Source organism: Patiria miniata, unplaced genomic scaffold (genome assembly GCF_015706575.1).
Source record: "Patiria miniata isolate m_02_andy unplaced genomic scaffold, ASM1570657v1 HiC_scaffold_3, whole genome shotgun sequence".
Classification (NCBI taxonomy): Eukaryota; Metazoa; Echinodermata; class Asteroidea; order Valvatida; family Asterinidae; genus Patiria; species Patiria miniata.
The window spans coordinates 11,276,984-11,299,758 of record NW_024037069.1 but is presented as its reverse complement, the minus strand read 5'-3'; the positions used below and the strand labels follow the sequence as shown (position 1 = coordinate 11,299,758).

The following is a 22,775-nucleotide window of genomic DNA, read 5'->3' as shown; positions in this document are numbered from 1 at the left end:
GCGCGGTAGTTTGGCAAACCCAATAAAAATGGCGGTAATCGGAATGTCGTCACAGATAAATATGTTTCACAGTTTATCACCTTTTGGGGTAATTCTTGATCGTTTCCGTTCATCTCGAATTATTTTAAGAAGTCTGTTGCGAGGCTATTGCTGCGTATTATTTCTTTAACAGTTTGAAAAATATTCAGCAAAAAAAAAAAAAACTGTTTCTTTCGTCTTTTTTCAATGGGTATAAAATATTTAAGCAGACGATTTATTTCTCATGTTGGGGTTGGGTTGATTATGATCGAAGTGTACGGTAGTGGAGAAAATTAAAGCCCGTATATAAGAAAGCTTTTAAGATTGCAAAATTTAATGTGTTATTTTTTATAAAAAAAAGTTGATTGTTGTGCATGTAGGTCTAAATGGCAAAATTGTTTTTATGATTTTTTCTTACCAATTGTTTGGTTAAAATATTATTGGTCGTTGTATGGGAAATAAAAGGTAACAAATAGATTTGGCGTGGTGCCACGCAACTAAATAATTTCAAACCCGCAAGATGATGTACTTTTGTGAGTGTACGTGTGTTACTCCAGGATACGGAGTTTTTAGACACCCCCCCCCTTCCCTTAAAGGGAATATACATCATTTGCTTTTGCTGTAATTTTCAGAAATGGATGGAATTGGGGGGTTGGAAATATATAGCAAATATAGTTACACTGACTTTTTTGAGGTTTTGGGTTCGAAAATGCTATAAAAACCAAGAAAAACAATCATTTTCCTGTAGTCTGGTTCCCTGACTCCATATAAGAAGAAACAGAGCAGTTTACATACATTGGGGAATTGTAAGGTCGGGGAACCAGTCTAGCTGGCTTGTACCCGTTCATAGGTGTGTAATCGATTGCAAACAAGTGCAATGGTCAATTGGGGCCAGTATTTGAAAAAAGCCAGTGTTTTCCAACGCTGGTCGGCCGACCAGCGTTGGAAATTGATACAAAAATACCACTTTTCTTGAAAATGACAGTATACCAGGTGCCATGATTTTACAGGATGCTTTACACTGTCATTCACTAACAGTCCAGCAAGGTATTTCAAAATGATTTGGTAGTTTTATTTTTAGATGTTTGCAAATGTTGTATTTTCCCTTTAATGACACTTTTTGACCGTCTCGCGAAGCAAGTGACACCCACAAATTAGACCCTAGAAAATTATTGGACCCGAAAAGCACTGACAATATAATCTTCCCTAAACAACTGCGAGCACAATGTGGACAGGTCGAATTTTATCTTGTAAGTGGTAGATAACATTTAAAAAGTCCATATAGAGCATCTTTTTCTTTGCAAGATTTTTGTGTGTGTACAATCTCGTTTCGAAAATGAGTGGTTCTCGGGAATGTTGTGAACGGTCATGTTCAAATGGTGTTCGCCAACGTCCTTGGTCGATAGTGCTTGCTGCAGCATGTGCCTGATCTTCGCGGGGCACGGGAAGCCTGGCCGTCAAATCGACGAATTCCACGGCGTAACTCGGTCAGCACGACACGGTCAGCTGCGCGAACCCGGGCGACATTACGTGGACTTTAGGTGCTGGGGCTGAAAGATCGGGTCTGTTTTTTTTTTTCGACCAATGATAATGGTAAGAAAATTGACCGTTTATTTTTTTCCCTCAGCATAAAATGTACCGGTCTCATTGTTTGTGATCAGTTAGACATTACCTTGTGCAAAGCCGTTTGAAATTTACTTCTAGTGTTACCGGAAAGTGCAATTGAAATTGAATATAGCTGTTTTACTGTTATGTTTTACTACAAATATATGGGTGTTTAGTGAATAATTGAAGTGTTTAAGCACGATTCGCTATCAGTAAGACCAATAAGCGAATCGGGAAGTTGAATGACAGTAGGCGTTTAATCGTTATGGTCTATACCGTACCCATTAACTAAAGGAATAAACAACACATGCGATTGCAAGTGCATTAATTAATTAATTAATTACTTACTTCGGATTGCGACCTTTTAAAACTGACTGATGAGTTGTTATAGTCACTATACCGGTGTAATATCGCAGTGATTGTTATCATCCTTATGCTATAGGTTCACACATTCCCGCATTATTGCCACGAATTACCCGATCTATCCCTAATAACAATTCTTGATGGCATCGGGAGAAAGTAGCCCCGATTCGCTGTTTGTAAGAATAACTTTAGAATGAAACAGAAATAACTACGAATTGGAAGCCGAATCAGACCGAACCAAGCCGAATAAATGCGATTTAGTGAAGAGTAAAACCGAATTGTAGCGATTTTTCAAGAGTAACATAATAATAATTCAAGAATCATCCTGAATGACCCAGAATTATGCCGATTTAGTGTATTCGTATATTCGTACATTTCTTGATACATTCGTAATGATTTGGCATGATTTTGTTAACACCAAAAAATAACTTTACGAAACTTGTAAGAATGCTGAAAAAATTAGTTTAGAATACAACAAGAATAAACCAAGAATTTAAATTGGTTCCCGAATCACCACAACAATTTTGAACACGTCGGAAATTGTCGGGGCGCTTCCCGATCTTTAACGATCTTTCACCGAACTATCAGAATTATCCCAAGGCAGCCAAGATCCATTCCCCGGTTTACTAAAATAGTTGCTATTCGCGGCGGTTCGGCTTAAAAATCGGGAATGTGTGAACTTAGCATAACTTCCGTGGCGAACCGTCATGAAAACTATAATCCGTAGTGCAAACGCGGGACATCCGTAGGACAATCGTATTTATCCGTAGTGTTATTCGACGCAACGTCGCACAGTTGCAAAAATTAAGTAAGTTCCAGTATTTGATTAAATTAAGAAAAATCGTTATTCGTGGCTATTCGTACATATTCTTGGAGATTCGTAGCTCATTTGTGGTAGAAATACGAATTCGCTACGAATGTCCTACGGATATGCATGGATGTGCTAGGGTTCTGCTAAGGTTGTAGCCTACTATGATTATGCCGAAGGAGAACCTTGGTCATCCGTGGCCAAGAAAAACGGGGCGTTAACGTCATTATTCTTAGTAACACCGTCGATATTCTTCAACAATCTGTCTATATTCTTGACAAACCGTGGTGTATTCGTAGAGAAACCTTATGACAGTCGTGGCTATTCGTCCTGAAACCGTAGTGCATTCTTAGAAAGTCGATTTCTCCACGAATCTCGACGGTTCATCGTGATCGATTGATTCTTGGTATTGTGAGGGTCTCTAGCGGGGACTTCAGGGAAGGGGGGCTCTGGTCTGGTTCTGGAGTAAGGGAAGAGGGGGGCACGCAGGTTCTAGTTGTGAGTGAGTGCTGACACGGAAACTGGATCTCCCTTGCTCTGACTGTTTATTCAGACTGAATCGGCCCAGGTGGGGCCACCTGTAAAGATCGGGCAGGCACTCATAAGTTTCATTTCAAAATACAAACAATGTACATGTGTAACTCATGAAATAATAACGTACATGTATTAGAAAGATGTACACACATTACCCAGTTAATTACCAAGAGTGAAAAGCCTATATGCAAGTATGGTGACCGCATCGAGCACCCAAGGATGGAATCACAAACAGACAGGCCGGCCCTGCGCACTGACTGACCAACACTCGCACACACTATCACACACCGCAAGCACCCACATCCGTCCCTAAAATGCACAATATGATCACCAACTTACATGAACTTTCCAAAACTATATGACAGTGACAGTTGTAAGCATTTCTATAAACTGGTCTCCAGACAATTAAGTGCCCAATAATGCAATATAGGCCTACGTCCAAATAAAATCACTCTTAAACCACAAACTACTGTAAGTTACATATCACAATACATGTACTGCTCACGCACGCGCACTGCACATGGTCACACTGTGTGTGCCATCAGTGCAAACATGGGTTGCTAACCCTCGTGCATTTGGTCACAGTGCTCCCTAAATCTTACAGCAAAAATCTCTCCAAAAACTTCATTACATTCTCCAAAACTACCACCATATCAATCTATAACTAGAAATGTGTTTGTGGACAAACACAAGCTGTTTCGGATATTTGAAATACTCTGTGCACGTGATGAACACTTGATGAAGTCACTTCGAATGTCATCTGCCAAGTGAAAAGTCAATCAGACATATATAGTGCCAAAGTATGATTTGAAGACAAACGTGTACAAACCCTATGGGGAAAAATGAAACTTAAATGTGAAGTAGCCTTACACCTGATGATGTCACGATCACGAATTTCTTCTAGGACCATCTGTAGGTGGTAGTCTAAGTGTGTACCAAGTCTAACGTCGATCAGATTTACGAAAGTGCCAAAGTAGAATGTTTTAAAACGTGTACAAACCCTATGGGGAAAAATACATCTTTAATGTGACGTAATCCAACACCTGATGACGTCACGATCACAAATTTCTTCTAGGACCATCTGTGGGTAGTGGTCTAAGTATGTATCAAGTCTGAGGTCGATCGGATTTACGAAGAGGCCAAAGTGGAGTGTTTTAAAACGTGTACAAAACATATGGGGAAAAATGCATCTTTAATGTGACGTAACCCGACACCTGATGACGTCACGGTCACGAATTTCTTCTAGGACCATCTGTGGGTGGTGGTCTGAGTATGTATCAAGTCTGAAATCAATCGGATTTGAAAAAGTGGCAAAGTGGACTGGTGGAAGAAACGTGTGTTAAACCTATGGAGAAAAAGTCTGAAAAAGGAGAAAAAAAAAAGAAAAAAAAAAAGAAAAAAAAAAATCTTAACGAAAACAATAGCTGTTTCGGTGAGTCACCGAAACAGCTAATAATTTGCTGATACAATAAAGGGCACATAAGTAATAATCATAAGTAATAAGTAACACAACCATTACAGTATAAACCCGCCGTAGATACTCCTAGCTTTCACCGTGAATGTGTGACTTGGGCTTAATAATTCGATGCGTCATTCCCCTTTGCCTTCTTCACCCGCAGCTCAATTCCACGAATGAGCAGACATGCAGATGGTCTGCGCTAAGTGCTGGAAAGCATTCCTGATGAGCAAATCTGTGAATTAAAAACAAAATGGACTTGCTACAAAATCTGAAAATATACCCTACGAACTTCGACTCAAAAATATTTCAAATGGTTTCTCTTATTATACTGATGAACGATCAAGCACCGTGTCGAGTCTCAATACCGGTAATTGTTAACAGAAAACGTCGTATTTCTGCAGTTGATAGAGATGGGTTTTGTTTTTATTATTGTTTGCTGTTATTCTAACAATAGAACAAAAAACTATAGAAATAATCCCAACTAAAAACCCAACTTGAATTAGATTAGGCCGGACCAACTGTCTCAAATATCAATAAATAGCCTAATCGATTGATTACAACCGTCACCAATTTTTAATGACCATTTCGAAAGAGCCTGGCTTTTAAGAGAAACCTTGCTTTGCATCAAGAAAAGGGAAGATGCATTTCCACAGTTTTCGCAAAAAAAAAATGAACCTATACTGAGCAGAAATTTCGACGGTTTGTTTTCTAATACCCTGCATCATATTTGTTTGTATTGCTGTTCTTAAATCGGCAAAAATATGTTGCAAATATATCGATTAACTTGATAATGACAACTTGCACGTGTATCAGTAAGATAGCTTTAGATACTAACCTATGAATTCACAGAAGGCAATTATGGCTCCCAAACTCAGGAACACAACTGTCAGTACTGCTTCAACAGCCTGTGCACTATAGGGTTCACCGTATCGACACAGATTCACGAAGTGCTCGCAGTTGTTGCTGAAAAGACTGTACTCACGCGGCGTGTTTTGTCGATGCATTATCTTTGCTACTCCAATGATGACGTCTAGATCCAAAGGCTCTACTTCCTTGTCTCTTGAGTTGTTGATCCTCACCTTCATGGAACATGATCCGAGAATCTGCGCAATCGTATCGGCTCGTATCTCGGGCTTTTGACTGGCAGCAGACGAACTGCCGAATGCCTTCTTTTTGGAGAACGCAGACCCTCCTTCGAACATACCGAAATGGATGACAGCATGTTTCATCCCTTCGTATTCACCGACGTATATACCCCAGTGTTCGTACACGCCGCGATGGAACTCCAGTCTATCACCGGGGCGTAATCTGTCTTCAAATTCCTTGATATCCCAAGGAAGGGGCGAATTCCAGTTACCCACAATCTCGCAGTTGTCGTTTCCCGCTATGACTCCCTCTAGTCGGCCTACTATGATTTCCTCGGTACGGAATAAGCAACCAACAACGAACAAGGCGGAAATCGTCTCCAGAAATGTTGAAACCCAGTGTTTTCTCGGTCTTTCCAACTGCATATCTGCCCAACTTATGAATTTCGTTCTTGTGCACAAATATATAGAGAGTCGTTATTTCCCTTTCTACGCGAAATCTAATGCGCTATGATCGTGCCGAAGGCCCAAATAGTTGAGGTCAAAGTTGCTCAAAATACTCGGGAAAGTGGGGATTCCCATTTAGACTGGCTCCCGGACTTTCGCTCCCCGTGTTATCGCTTGTTGTCGAATATAAATGTACTTGTGTATAATGGCGGGAATCCGTCTATGTTCCGCATCACGGAATGTAGTCGTGCTATATTCACTGGCAGGGGTCACATGTTGCTGGGTAACTGGGACAATTTGGTCGGTTTCCCGACCAGTTCTGCGAAGCTATACATAATTCTCAACAGGCTGGAAAAATTTGGTCGGTTCCCCGAGTTGTACATAATCTATAACATTTTGTAAGGGGGAGGGGACTTTGTGATTTTGCCTCCAACGGAAGTGGATGAGATGTAACTCTGTAAGTTGGATTTGGAACACCCTCATTAAAATACTGAAACTCAAAAAAAAAAAGGAACACAAGGAGTTTATTTCAGTGCATCCACGGAAAAGAATCTCCCTAAAACTCACTCGTGCTTAAAAAACCCCAAAATTAAACACCTTTTTTACTTGATTATTGCTATTTTGCACCCATAAAGTATCAACCGTAGGTAATTACAAACACTCCAGGCTATTGACAAAAGACTATTTTTTTCTTGCTTGCACAAACATCATGTAAAATTCCCCACCATGTGCAATAGGCAAAGGCCATGTTGTGTGCGCTGTATATATACAACCCAAGTTCATTTATAACAATGCACTTACTTTACGGTGATTTTTTTTTTATAATCTATAGGTGTTGCTGGTGTACAAGGACATCTAAAAGGCAACAAGCTCTTAAACAGGTTTGCATTATGGAAGTACGACTTGTTTATTGCAGTCTCCGTGTTTGCTCTCATCACAGTCATGACGGACTCTTGTGGATCTTTAAAAAAGAAAGTAGACAGATGTTTCTTTAAAAAGAAATTGAATAAATATGTTTGTAATTTTAGCTCTGCAAAGGGCAACATTCCAATATCAAACTCTTTCGAACGTGATATAATTTTACTAATAATTGCAACCGAGTATACTTTCAATGAATGTCGGAATGAGAATGTTCCAATATCATCGCATAAGTATGAACAATTATGACAAATTATTAGACACAACGGCGTTCCCTATTTTTTTTTTATTTCTCAACTTTTTAAAACTATTTTAAAGATTTTTTTCAAATGTTTAATGTGGATCGGAAGTCGTCAGCTCATAGGCATTTGCTCATTGGTAACAGTCGGGTACTAATAATTAAACTTAAAATTAAAACACACATCAAGCAATCAATTAATTATTAAATGAACGAAATGATTACGCCAAACATTTGCCCTTTTCAAACCACCAACAGTATGAAATATCACTATCATGACATTTTCAAATGAAACGTACGTTAAAAGAGCACAAGGGACCATTTAAATAATTCCACAGAAAAAAAATCCCCAAACCCACCCAGTTTGAAAGAAAACAAAATTAACATGATTGTTATGTTGATTGATGTAAACCTGCAAGATATTTTAATCAGAACACAAAATAAGTTAAATAGCTCCACTTTAAAAGATTAATCTGGTTTTGAAACAAGAGTGAAAAGTCATACATTTTGTCCAACAATTGTATAAGTGTTCATTTTTCGGTAGTTCGATAAGGGACAATTAGATTGCGTTGCAAAAAGCAAAGCCAAAAATTGGAAGGGCAAAATTCACACCTAAAATGCAAGGCAACCAAAAATGGGAGCATTGAAGTGAATTATAAAAAGTAACTATGAAATACATTTCAATATGAACAATAAAGTAAATAACCACACTATCATATCTCCAAAAAGGGGGGTCAGCACACCTTAATCGACAAATAAAGGCTGCGATTCTAGTCAAACACTTTCATACATATTTCACGGTTTAGAAGACGTCACAAATTTATACAAATATACTACCATTTCACTAAAGGCCTTAACAAGTTGGATGTTTTCAACTGCGCATGTGCACATCAACATTTGATGATTTTTCTTTTGGGATAAGCATTTCATCGTACGCGTGTGAAATTTCATCGTAGCCATGAGGTTGGTGCAGGAATGACCCCAAAAACCACGTCAGTACTAATGTGTCACGCCCTAAAGTGGTCCGCTAACAACTGGGAATTTAAATTTAAAACGTATTTTAAATAAAACTGCAAACCAAGGAATATTGTACACAAAGAGAGCACCCTGTATGCACTATGCACCATGTAACCTGTATCATAAGCAATCGTTATATTAAAGCAAGTAACTTGAACGGTTGGTTCAGCCCGCCGCACACGACAGGTACGTGCTGCATGAGCAGAAAGCCTTCGAACTGCGTGTTCTGCCTCGCGAGGCCGTGGGCCACGTTCTCAGCAAAACTTCACCGCACGCGAGGATATTTAGCAAACGACGTATAATGACTTTTGCTAAGCACGTATGGCTCCCGTGTGCGGCGGGCTTACGGTAGGCTATACAGGTTGAGTAAAAACAACGAAACCCAAATGTCGGGACCATTGTTTTAGTGAAGTTCTGCATAAAGTTCTGCATTAAGTGTTCTTTCATCAAAACGAAAACAGATCACATAGGGATGTGTGTGAATTGTTTTCGTTTTGCTGAAAGAACGCACACCTTTTTTTGTGTTCGTGGACAGAACTTTAAAACGGTGGTTGTGTTTAAAATTCCGTAACTTGAAAAGTACATGAGTGATTTGAATGATTCTTGTATTAAAAGAAAACTAATGGATTGGGCTTTCATATCCTAGATTTTGAAAGTGCTACATGCAGAAGTTCACTTTAACCATAGTCCCGACATTTGGGTTTTCGGGTTTTTTTACTCACCCTAGAATCGGCAGGAAAAGTCGGCATAGTCATATTTCTGTTACTTCGGTTACCATGCATTATATTTATCGTCATGCGTTTGTGTTAAATAGGTTGGTGAAAATGTCGATTGTAATTTGCTACCGATACTCACTACATAGTTCACAAATGATCACCCAATATGGCGTCCAAAGTGGTGAACCCGTACCTCTGTGGAGCTCTCGTCATTCCAATATCCTTCCCTGTGATTTTACCGTCGACTAAGAACTCTTTACCAATTAAGCCCTGTCCCCATGTGATGATTTTGTCGATGTTCGGTGTAGGAACGCCGACGATTTCAGCGATACCCCGGTGTACAACCAGACCAAATGGGACGTCCTCACAAAGGTATCGGAACTTGAAATTGGGGCTCACACCGCCACCTTCATTATTGGTGACGGGGTGACGCAATCCTTCGTACGCTTTGTTGCTCTGCATCATCCGTAGGAATGAGCTCTTGTCTTCGATGTCATCGGCGTAAAAATCTAACGTGCTGAAAAGTAAGGTTAGGTTTGTAACATTATGTTATTATAGCTTTTATTTTCAATGTCGTATTCAACAACTACCAGTCCGCCTAGATATTCGGAACTTTGGAACGCCAACGATTGGCGCAGTGGTTAATAATAATAGTAGGTATTAATAGAGCACGTATCCACCAGGACTGGTGCTCAAGGCGCTACATCATTATTACCCCTGCTCGTTGGGCCTATGAAACTTTCCAAATACCATCTCAGCTCCCTGGGGAGCTAGTATACAGCCCGCTGCAGCCTGTTAGGTGCAAGGAAGCTAATTCAATCACAACATTCGTCTCTGCCCTCACAGGTACCCATTTACTCCTGGGTGGAAAGAAGCAATGAGTGACAAAGTGCCTTGCCCAAGGGCACATGCACCATGACCCAATCCAGGACTCGAACCCACAACCTGCAGCTTTACCCGAAGACCACGAATCCAGTGCCTTTAACTTAACCACGATCGAGGCCATATCACTCCACGGTTAGTGGTTACTGTCATCGCCTTCCACCGCTGTGGCCCGGGTTCGATTCCTGCCCGGACCACATGTGGATTGGGTTTTCAGTACCTACCTGATTCCGTTGGTTTTCCCCTGAAGGTTCTTCTGTGTTTTTCTTCCCATGCACCTCTAAAACTGTAATTTCTTCTCATTGTCTTCTTCTTACATGTTTCTTCAGGCTTTCGAGCTACAGTGCCTATAGGACACATGAGGAATCCTTGATAAAAGGATCCGTGGTTTCATTGCTAGAAAGAAATAAAATAGCTTGGAAGCACCTACCGGGCGAAATATAATATGCACCTACACTGTTGGGGGATATACAAAGTACCAAATAACCTTGATATGAATCTTTAGTATACCAGTACTCAATCATAATGACAAAGATAAACGACACAGTAATATAATACTTACATATCAGATATATGTTTGACATTGGACAAGTCGATATCAGCATTCTTGGCGCAGATGGCCTTGGCAATGGCTACAATCTCACCACTGACACTCGAGAGCAGGTCTGCGGACGTTTGGTCCAGGCCCTGATAGAAGAGAGGAGACTCGCTCACCGGCTTACCGTCCCAGTCATGCCATCTAAACATTTAGATTAACGAGAAAGGAGAGTCGACGTTACTTTGAAAAAAAACATCACAGAACACACTTACAAGTTGAAATTATCAACACAGGAAAGTTTCCGTTAAACCAATATCGTCAACCTATGGTTTGGAGACGTTTATAGCAACATGATTGTGACCTAAATCACAATGACGTTTTGAGTTAGCGTAGTCAAATTAGGTACGACTGTTAGATTCAGCAATAAGTAATAGGTTTGCATCTATTGCTATCTTAGAGTTTTAGATGTACTTTAAAAAAAGACATTCAGTATGTTCTATACATGTCACCAATTAACTCACCTCCCATACATGATTGAAGGATGAATAAAAGCATTGGTGTAGGTTAAGGTCATCCCTAGAAGGTCACCGTAGGCTGCGCATACTGGGAGGGGGCCAAGAGATTGCTGGATGGCTTTCAATGGGTCAACCTGTATAATAACAAAAATACATTAGGTTTGTGATCCCCCAGCTGATAACTCGCAATAAACGCATCAAATCTGATTTGACTGATATTCTTATACGAAGACAACTCAGAACAAAAGCCAGCAGCGCCGTCTTACATCTATCTACCTCACCTTCGGTTCCACTCTGCCTTTCCTGATGGCGCCCACAAAATGTTCCTTGAAGCCAACGATGTCAGCCCTCTTACCAAACTCTGTCACGCGACAGGTCCATGGCAGAGAGTTGAAATTAAAGAATGTGATCCCTTTCGCTTTGTCCCCTGCACGAACAAAATCATCGTTTAGTTTCTTCAAAAAATAATCATCATTGTATACCAGTGGCGTAATATTTAATTTGAAGAAAATCAAAATGTTGTACCAACCTAAAATATCATAAGCTTGGAACTCCCAGCCAGCTGCACCAGGCATTCCTATGACAACCATGCCTGGCTCCATATGAGGCTTCAATGCTTCCCAGTACTGCGCATGTGCAAAAGCAGGAACAACAAACACGATGATGTCACTTCCCGGCACAGCTACTTTGGGGTCGTTGGTAATCAAGCCAGGTTTTGAAACAAACTGCTGTTCTTTCCCATCCACGTCCGTGTAGTCGAGCACGAGGTCTGAGCTTTCAAGAGCTTTACTCCAGCGTTCAGCCTCGTCTTGGAATAAGCTCAACACCCGAACCTCATTGTCAGGGTTGCTGGCCGCGATACCTGGAAATCAAGTTACTCAGGTCATCATTGTTGAAGCACAATAATGTCTATGCTGCTTAACGACCTATTCGCAACTTTGAAGTTGTATTTGGTAAGAGATGATTGTTGAAAAGACGTAGAAAAACTGTTTTCGTCGAATTACCTCACTGAGTGTGTAGATGACAAAGAAATAAAGGTATCATTTTGAAATATGCCTATCGTAGGAAGTGACTGGGTTGACGTGGAAAGGAGGCGTGGCTCGAAAGGGGTAACACAACAACGATAATGGCAGCGATCAAAATGATGAGCAAGAATTGACTATGCATTGCATCGCAGATGGTTTTAATGCAACTGTGTGGATAAACATGTACATGTAACTTGAAGCTTTGCATTGCGGATGGAATAAAGTAGAAAGATTGCGGGTAACACCATGTGGAAAGTAATCTATTCTTATATAGGAGAAGATTAGTGTGGTTCTGATAAGAACCGGTTGTTTGAGTGTATAGAACTCGACGTTTTGGACAGTGTGCTCTGTCCGTCCTCAGGAGGTGGACTCACCCTCGGGAGGACGGACAGGGCACACAGTTCGAAACGTCGAGTTCTACACTCAACCAACCGGTTGTCTTCTTCCAAGAAGAGATTACTTTCCACATGGTGTTACCCGCAATCTTTGTACTTTTGTCTGCATGATCAGGATAACAACAGGAAAGTAGGGGACTGTAGGCTATGACCAGAATCTACTTAGACGATACAATTACTAGGAGTATGATGCATTGAAATAAACTGCGGTGAAATCTTGGGAATATGGAGCACGAAAACCGTGTTGAAATAACAGAAAAACCGTATAGTGACTGAAAATATAGCAATACATATACTGGAATGTACACACTAAATTATACAGGAGCATGCGACAAACATTATCCCCAAATAACGCTAGTGTTTCGTACCCCAAGACTCCTCTATTTTGACGATCCACGCATAAATTACTATATCATCTTATAATAATAAAGGCTAAATAATAAGTGGGTGTACCGGTACTCACTTTCACAATTATCAGTAACGCACGGTAAAGGTAAACAAATAAAAGGTATTTTGGTCAGAAATCTGATCGGTACCAAGGTACTGCAAGGTACGGAAACGAACAAACAGTTGAGGGCGACCTGCTAATCACCGCTCGTCCATTAGAGTACGAGTACGAATACTTTTAAAAAAAATACTCGATTAGTGCTCGAGTACGAGTACCGAGTCCGAGCACAGTACTATTCTTAGTCAAACAGTCAAAACAATGGCGTCGTTTCAGTTTTTAATTACTTACATCTTTAAATCCCATGAATGTAATCTATTCATTTCAAAAGGAACAGTGCTAAATCGCAACAATTCCAGCAGTTGTTCAGTCACGAGTCCAGGAATGCAAAATGAGGACAGCAGGGACAAGATAAATCACAGATACTCGTCTTATGGGGTTTAAACGAAGTGGGACGAAATTATTGATGGGGAGGGGGTAGGGGAGGGAGACGGCATTATTTTATTATCGATACTATCAGTTGGAAATGGTTGATTGGCTTGCAGAGAAATCAAAGTTCCCTGATTTTCCTCTGTGCACACGTCCGGACAAACACATAAAGTTAACAGCTAGCCGTGAGTGGGTCTGTATATCGGTCCGACTGGGCCTGGGCCAATTACGCACAATGAACCATTTGCGGTATTATATTCGGAAATAGAAGCACTCGGAATACAAGTACTCGTACTTGTACTCGGAAGTAAAGATATTCGTACTCGGAGATCTGAACTTGAAATCGGAAGTACAAGTACTCGTTCTCGGTTACCTAAGTACTCGGCAGTACTTGGTACTCGGAAAAAGAACTTGACTACAACACTGGGGGGTACTTACCTGCATGCACGTGGGCACCATTTCCTCCACCAAGTATCAGCACCTTCAGATGCATATCTAAAACAAAGAACGCACGTATCAGCTAGGATGAGTTGTGATGCTGAACCTACACAATGCAGAATTGAAACTTTTACTTCATTATTGAGAGTTGACATGTTGGCACGTATGATATCTCCAAGGTTACTTCAACATTTTGTTTAACATCAGTTACATAATAGGCTTCATTGACGTAGCCGTCGTGAATTTATGGTGGCTCAGTTTTACACAAGTCAGGAACTCTGCAACAAAAATAAGCAAAGAAAGATTTGGAATTCCCACTTTGTCTGGCTGGGCAATGTGGGAATTCCAATACTGCCCGGCAAAGTAGGCATACATCCAAAACTTACATATGTATATTGTACGAAATTTTGAGTGTACTTGATGATTGTCATGCGAACATTAACACAGAGGCATACTGTGCCAGCGCTGAACAGCCAAACTGCCCACAATGGTTAATGTTCCTTTATTGCACCGCTGCAGTCAAAAGGAGTATTTGCGTCAATTTAGACGTATTTGCTAGAGCTTAAAGTTGTAAATGTTCAACCTACATCGCGCAAATACTGAACCTGGGCAGAGTGGTAATTTTGGCTAATTTTGATGTATTTTCTATATATAATTAAACATTGGTAATATTTATTCCAACAATACGCTTTCACGCGAACCCGGTCAAATTTGGGAATTTCTTCACTCAATTTTGATGCAAATGCTATAGATAAGGAGTGTTGAATTTACCTATTGGTAATATTTCTACATTGCGCCACTCTTGAACCTGGGCTAAATTGAAATTTGTCAAATTTGATGTACTTTTCTAGAGGTAAGGTGTGTTGAAATGACCCAATGTACGAATATTACCAAAAGGTAATTGCAACAGCACTTAGGCCAAAAAAAAGAATAGTTCTGCTTCCGGTTACCCGACCGACCCTATTTTTAGGCTGCGACCCTAAACATTTTATCGGCAATTCCACACACACACACACACACACAAAAATTGAATAAATACAAATAAAATCTGTCTTTTCTGTCTTCACAAAATACCTCTCAACAACCCTTTTGCATCCAAAAATGCTTGTATTTATTTGTTTTCTTACTTACATTCGCTTTTTTTTCAAAGAAACCTCCGTTATTACAAATTCGCTTCGCGATATAACTACTTCGCAATTCGATGTCACGCACGGTGACTATAATCACGTGGCGACGACTGGTTCCCGCCGCGCCGCGCAGGGGCCAATTTAGAAGACATAATGAAAATGCGGTAACCAGTCCATAGCTAGCTATGTGACCGATAGCGCGCTATCAGTACAGTGCAGGCCACTGTCAACTGGTCGGATTCGACATCGTAAAAATGCCAAGAAAACACCGATGGAGAAAAAACATTTTTGCAAGTTAATTTACAGAATTGATCTAGCTTGTCTGTGTATGTATTTTCTGTGTTCAGGAGTTCATTTTGAGATCGCACTACTCGTATTTGGAGTGATACATGCCGCGTGTTTCCCGAAATTGTTGACGGTAAAAACAGCTCTGATGGCCCATGGTGGGCCGCTCGCCACACACGCACGCATTACACACCTCGGAGTTTTGGCCAGCTCCCCGCGTCTTGACTAGCGTTGTGCATATGGTGCGAACGGCCTGAATTTTCCATTATTTTTTGAAATTATCGAACGTAAATATATTGACAATAATTAAAGGTAGGTTTTACTCACTTTTTGTTGCCATTTCGTGTATAGCTTTCGTAGTGCAATAGAAATAGTTCAGGCTAAAACTTCGCATATAATTGAATACCCCATTCAATCTGCATAAAAAAAATTGGCAAAAAAAAAAAATTTCCGACCGACCGACCCTATTTTTGAAAGGCATGTAATCGGAAGCAGAACTTTTTTTTTTTTTTTGCCTTATCTATAACAAATTGCATCAATGAATTGCCCGTAATTCCCACTTTGCCCAGGTTCAATATTTGAGAAATGTGGGAATATTACCAATGGGTACTTTGAACAGCCCTTGTCTATACAAAATTACATAAAAATTGAACGAAATTCCCACGTTGGCCTAGTACTACTAGTCTAGATGTTGTTATGGTTTGATACGTGATAACCCGCCGGCGCGAGAGGGCGCTATCACGACCAACAACCCGACGGAACGGAAAGAATATTCTTGAGGTGTGAACGTAACAATTACCAAAAAAAATGTACAATGAACTATCGAATCAGGCCTGCGTGGACATGAAGCAAGTTCCAATCCCAGGGCTTACTATTGGAAACGAGGTTGAAATAAAGTAAGACCTGGGGACGAGGTTGACACATTAAGCATCATCATCTCGCACGTAGCTAGGGTACCGTTTTTGCCGATTTTCGGCTAACCTTGACAGATTTTTTATTTTTTTGTAAAAAACAAACGAGTTTGACTGAAAATTTGAAAGAATGGATTTTTTGAAAAACAGCAAATTTTGAAAAACAAAATGGTATATTTGTTTAAAATGGTATATTTGTCGTTACGCAATTTCATAACATCTTTATGTGACTATAGATTGTTTATAATGTAATTTGAACCTCAATTAAGGCAAAACTACAAATCTGCATGTAATTTTAAGCGTTTATATTGTATTTCGAGTAATATTTGGCAGATTTTTGATAAATCTGACAGATTTTTGAAGTGCATTTAGCAGAATTTGGCCATGACCCTACGGTCACCCTGCCATAGCATGTATGCGCAAACAGCGCAAATGTTTTGTGACCAGTGACCTTCCTCCCCATGGGCGGTCTATTTCTACAGGCATTTGTTTACACCAATGCTAACGTCAGTGAGTTAAAAGGATTTTGTTTCATTGTCCAGCTGACCTTGTCCTTTCGTGACCCTTGCTCCGCGGCAAGGTGCATGCACATACCGCACGTATCGCGAACAGTACAGAGATGACCTCGCGCGGCTAGGCAGGGTGACCGTAAGGTCATGGCCAAATTCTGCTAAATGCAATTCCAAAATCTGTCAGATTCATCAAAAATCTGCAAAATTCCCCAGAATTACTCGAAATACACAATAAACACATGTAGATGATGTTGTATTGCCTTAATTAAGGTTCCAATAACATTATAAAGAATCTATAGTAGCGTCACTACAAAGTCCGGTTCCCAGTGAACCTCAGCACCTAGACCAGCTAACCTGTCCCATTATGCAAGGGTTTCTTTGAAAAGATTAAAGGGGCACTAGGTCCTGAAATCCCTGAAAATTTTATGTTTTGGATTGTTTACTTTTTACTTTACCTATTTCAAACATCTGGTTGAAAGGAAACCAACCTAAAGTCTTACCGTTCCCGAGAAACGACGAAAAAAAACCCGCTTGTTTACATCGGACATGACGGAGTACGAATACGTTTTTCGTGTCGTTCTCAGTGTACGATATATACACGTTGTGTGTCTCGGGAACAGCGCACGGTGACCAATCACCAATGCAAAAAAAAATGGTTTCTTAACGTCCGCAAAAGGCGAACACTTTACGAATGAAATTACAACTAGCATCCAAACAGCTCGAATTTATGGGGTCGCAAAAGTGGACCCCGAAATTCGTTCTTGCACGCATAATACAGGAATAACCCAAAAACGCCCAGTGTTGAAAGGATAGTTGTGTGGATGTTTATATCCTACTTTTAAATATCATTTCGTTCAAAACGCGTTTTGTAGCCCAATTGGGCTGTTCAAGGACCTAGTGTCCATTTAAAGCTTTTTTGAACAAATGTACCGTTTTTCTTCAAATTTGATGTTATTCGGTCAGATATCCATTTTCGCAGAAATCTGCCAGAAATCTGCCAAAAAAATCCATTCTATCAAATTTTCTGTCAAACCCGGTTTTTTTTACAAAAAAATCTGTCAAAGTTAGCCGAAAATCGGCTAAAACGGTCACCCAGCGGCTAGGCTACGGTTTGCGAATCAGCTGGCGCTTCGGGCAATTTTGTCCCTGGATTTAGATCGAGTTAATTTGGCATGCGGACTGCAATGTAGCCAAACTACCCAGCTCTTCCTTGCTCTATGCTCTTTCCATGTATAATATGAGCCTCCACGACCAATTACTGAATAATCATCTCCTCTTTATTCGCATTCGGAGTTGTCGCTGTAAATCCAGCGATAAAATAAAGAAAAAAGATGAGGCTCACGGATGTCGAATCGATAAATCCGACTCGATCTATCGTCGAGCGCGTTACTGGTTTCTACCTGCATGACCATTCAAGGCAAATTCATGCCTGAAAGTGTGAGAATAGTAATCCATCAAAAATATATTGTGTTTGTCGATGTAGCCTCTTAATTCTCCCGCGTTCCACCTAGCTTCCTCTACCATGTCTACAGTATTATAACGTGTTTCTCGAGCGGTATAGTAAGGCCTTTTGGGGAACGTCTGTTTCAGCATGGAGGAATAAAAACAGTTACTTTATTCAACACGTTAAAATGGACGGTGAGCTGGTCTTCTTCATTTCCAAATGATTGTATATTCCCATACCTTCTCCGATTCACTTGCATTTAATCACAAATAAATTTATATCATTTGGTACTGAGCTCAAAAACGTTAGTTCTCAACTTGAGCACTGCGTAAAATTAAGTTTTAGATCATCTCTCTCGAAGCCTGCCAAACGTGAACTGCTCTTACGATCCCCTTTGGTCACCTTCCGAGAGGTCATGACCTTCGTGAACCCCATCTATATAGAGTTTTATAGCATTTACTCTTAACTTAAGTGTCACTTTTTCATGACCCAAGTCTAAAAACTAACAAGGTTAATTCTTTGTGCGATGAAAATAATTTTCAGCCTTGGGGACAAAACTGTATTCGGTTACAAGTCGTTTCAAAAAATGTGTAAAATTATGCGTTGAATTTTTACAGATATAGCACATACTTCTGGTACTGTATAAAGCCCTAATTAACAGTACACTATCATAATTGCTATACCATTCAGGAATAAGATTCCTCCAAGCCATCACAACTGAGCACAATAATTACCCACAACTAGGTCAACTGGGACATAATCTGCACCGTTATATTAAAAAAAACAGCCCAACAGCTCGCTAAATGAAACGTCCAGAGGTATAAGCCTCCCCAAATTAATTCCTACACAGATTTATACTTACTGAAATTCCTTGCTCTATGCTGAAATCAGACGAGCTGTGTTCCTTGCTCTATGCTTGGAGGTAGTACACTGTGAAGCCCCGGCAAATGTATAGCGAATCACTGTTATTCCTTCCAGGCGGTGCAGTACATGTATTTTTTACGCATTGCTCGCGCACCAGTGTCACGGTCTCACTTCTCAGTCCGGCGTGCTAGCTTCTCCGAGTGGATTCGGCGGATAACTGAGCACGTTACAGTGCACGTTACATGAGCACGATACATGCTCATGTGTCCGCTGTGCTTACTTTTCCTCGGGCTGTATTCTGAAGTATTCAAGTCCATAAATAACACAGTGAGGGACACCGAAGAATGTGTTATGTAACACTTCCTGTGGGTCATATGGCCATGGTCTTTCAAGCATTCTGATTTGACGGTGTTCCCAGCGTCATGTGTGTGTGTTCATAATGCAAATGGCCAGGAATCGATCTGTACCGTACTCAGGGTGACCGTAAGGTCATGAACAAATTCTGCTAAATGCAATTCAAAAATCTGTCAGATTCATCAAAAATCTGCCAAATTCCCCATAATTACTCGAAATACACTATTCACACTTAAAATCACATGTAGATGTTGTAGTATTGCCTTATTATTAAATATTATTGCTTTATAAACAATCTATAGTAACATAAAGATGTTATAAAATTGCGTAAATTTCCGCGCGGTAATTGCGTCAAGACAATTAAAGTCCGGTTCCCAGTGAACCTCAGCACCTACCTAGAGCAGCCAAATTATGCAAGGGTTTGTTTGAAAAAATTGAAGCTTTTTAAAACATATATACCTTTTTTTTTAAATTTGTTATGTTTTTCTGTCAAATATCCATGTTTGCAGAATTCTGCCAGAAATCTGCCCAAAAAATCCATTCTGTCAAATTTTCCCTCAAACTCGGTTTTTTTTAAACAAAAAATCTGTCAAAGATAGCCGAAAATCGGCTAAAACGGTCACCCTGTTCATGGAGTAGAGACGTATTACAATACGCCCGGGAACACCAAATTGCAACATGATATACGTCTACGTCTCCACAGGGCAATTGCTCTATGTCACAAGGTTATCACGAAATAGATAATGGATTTTACTTAACTAGGAATTTCCAAGGTGTGTTGATTCGCCGCAAATTGAAGTATTTTATGTAAGGGAAATATTAAGTATACGAATTTCAGCCCAGAAAATTAATTGTGCCGGTTAAAATAGGGGCATTTTGTGAAAGTACACTTTCAAACTCGAAAACTTGAGTACATAAGCATGACAAGAACAAAGGAATGACTTCACAAGGATACACATTTCGGTCATGTGTTTGCGTGTTCATGGAGGAGAACTATCGAACTCCTATAATTGGCCTGTGTTCTTGCTCGTTCGTGGTCCATCACGAGTTGTCTTTTTTTTTGCAACCACGGTTTAAAATAATGTGCATCTTTTTGGTTATTGGGAGTTTCGCCACGAAAATTGTGGATTCGACTGGTACCATGTAAGTTACGCATACATACACATATCCTAAGAATGATCTATACGTGCACCATGCCAGTACAACCCCAAAGAACTCAGCACACATATAAAGTTGGCGAAAATGTACACTACTGCGCAATTTTGCGCATGCGTGTTGAAGTGAAATTTCCTTCTTGGAGAAGCTATAGCACGCCGGAGAAGTGAGACCGTACGTGACACCGATATTGTTTTACCGAGGTCACATGTAGCGGTCAACCGAGAAATGCATGCCAGAGGTGTTGACCGGGTCACCGGTCAATCACGGTGCGCCCTCGGCTGCGGATGCCGGCGAATTATTTTTTCCCAAACTTCCGCATACATGGTTCGCTCGTACCCCCGCCCGCCCTGTTTGCAGGGCGGGGGTACGAGCGAATTGCATGGTTGTAGAACGCACTCTACAATACTTTTATGAATATCATTTTACCAAAATTACCATGAATTTCCTGAATTGTCGAGCTGTTCGATAATGATGTGTTCTTATTCTTCATGGATATAGCTCAGTTGCATCACGGACCATTTCCACAGGATATACCGCGAGGGATCCTTGCGGTATGGGTTCGAATCACCATTTTTTACCCGATTTGTTAATTTCCTTTTTTTATAAAAGGGAAATAAAAGTCCGAATTTCATTACGTTCGAATTCATTTTTTTTCTAATTTCATATTTTTTGTCATGTTTTCAAGTTAAGTCCAAATCGTCATAGCGTGCACCCCGTGCGGATGTCGTTTAGGAAAACAAAACTCGCGGCCGGCCGTGGCCTAGTTTCTGGAATGCACGGTCGTATAATCACGCCTTGTATGGTATACGTGCGTACCAGGAAGAATCATGGAGGAAGGAACACATGAAGGAAGTTCCTGAATTCCTCCTTGCTGCGATTGAACTGCTTATCTTAAGTACGTATTACAGGTAGTCGTTATTGGCAGAATATTTCCATGCCAATGTTTTGCACCCGCCGCGAATGCGTTTTTGTCATTTGCACTCATTATGCATGGTTGGGACGTGCCGAAAACAAGGTTAATTGATCTTGTCACTTTTTTATCTGATCTTCAGACTCAAAGAGACGGTTGACATTTAGAGGAAATATCAGTGGCATGGTTGCCGAGGGGTGGGTAAAGGAATGGATCATCCACTAAAGCCCCCAGTATTGAATTAAGTGTTTCTGCATGGTGTTTTTTTTTTTAACACAAAGACACTCCGATGCTCCTCCTTCCTTCAGTCCGATGGCGCAATTTGCGCTGCGTTGGCTAGTCCACGCCATGCCAACAATCTCGGATTCGCCGCAGATCTTGATGAAGCTGCAAGTCTGTCCACTGCTTTATATCGTTCGTCCGTGGCGTATCCGGGGGGGGGGGGGGGGGGAGGTCCCCCCCCGACGGATTCTTTTTTGGGGGGGGGGGGGAAATCAGGAAGTATTTCAATAAATGGAGGCTGACATCACCCCCCAAAAAGCAAACCAGCTAAAAAAACATTACAATGCGCCGTGATAATCAGTTTGCATAATAATAGTCAGTTTTGAAGAGCGCCCCCATTTGGAAGATGGGTACCAGCCCCCCCCCCCCTTCCGCTTTTTGATTTCACGGAGGCCAAGCGTCCGGAGAAAAAAAAGTTTCAGCGCGGATGTGCGGTTGCCCCCCCCCCCCCTCCCCCGACATCAAAAGCTGTATACGCTACTCTCGTTCATCCCATGAAGATGTTGTCGGACGACTTCTCTGTCTCTTTCCATCGACTGACCCCTGGATTATTTCTTTATCGATTCCTTTGCGGCGCTTGACGTGGCCAAAGTAATGCATCTTCCGCACAGCCATCTGTTTCTCCGCATCAACTCACTCCCTATGGTATCCAATACCCAGCGGTTAGGTATAAATCAAAAATGCGTGCTGATGGAAGGAGGTCTACCCGATGTTCCCCAACACCTCTGTTCCCCAATACCGATGTTCCCCGAAATCCTTAGGGTTAGGGTTAGTATAGGGTTTGTATATATGGTTAGTAATAGGGTTAGGGTTGGGGAACATCGATATTGGGGAACATAGCACCCGAGGGAAGAGTACACGATTCCCCTCAACTCTACACTGTAAAAACAGTGTTTAGCATTTAAACACATCAGAACGTGTTTAGAGTTTAAAACGTTTAGGAATGTGCTTCAATTCTAAACGTTTACCACTTTTTAATGTTGTGAAACAAAACGTGTTTACGTTTTGGACATGTGCTTAGGATTGTATATCTAAATGCGCTTAGGAAGGTGT

At 40.7% G+C, this 22,775-nt stretch overlaps 2 protein-coding genes across 3 annotated transcripts; both read right to left on the bottom strand.

Moving 5' to 3' along the window:
* Nucleotides 1-5,617: 5,617 nt before the first annotated feature.
* LOC119736471 (phospholipase A and acyltransferase 4-like) lies at nucleotides 5,618-6,388 on the bottom strand. Its single transcript, XM_038210487.1, has one exon. It carries the CDS (start codon nucleotides 6,296-6,298, stop codon nucleotides 5,618-5,620), a length of 681 nt encoding a protein of 226 aa, XP_038066415.1. The 5' UTR covers nucleotides 6,299-6,388.
* A 2,843-nt stretch (nucleotides 6,389-9,231) lies between these two features.
* LOC119738268 (tauropine dehydrogenase-like) lies at nucleotides 9,232-19,216 on the bottom strand. 2 transcript variants are annotated; one of them, XM_038213097.1, is made up of 7 exons: nucleotides 19,017-19,216; nucleotides 13,876-13,981; nucleotides 11,673-12,005; nucleotides 11,425-11,570; nucleotides 11,150-11,277; nucleotides 10,653-10,829; nucleotides 9,232-9,725 (listed from the first exon to the last, which is right to left on the bottom strand). In XM_038213097.1, exons 2-7 carry the CDS (start codon nucleotides 13,928-13,930, stop codon nucleotides 9,356-9,358), a joined length of 1,209 nt encoding a protein of 402 aa, XP_038069025.1. In that variant the 5' UTR covers nucleotides 13,931-13,981; nucleotides 19,017-19,216; the 3' UTR covers nucleotides 9,232-9,355. The 2 variants fall into 2 exon arrangements, with proteins under 2 accessions (XP_038069025.1, XP_038069024.1); XM_038213096.1 differs by having other exon boundaries at nucleotides 13,876-13,932.
* Between the last annotated feature and the right edge of the window lie 3,559 nt (nucleotides 19,217-22,775).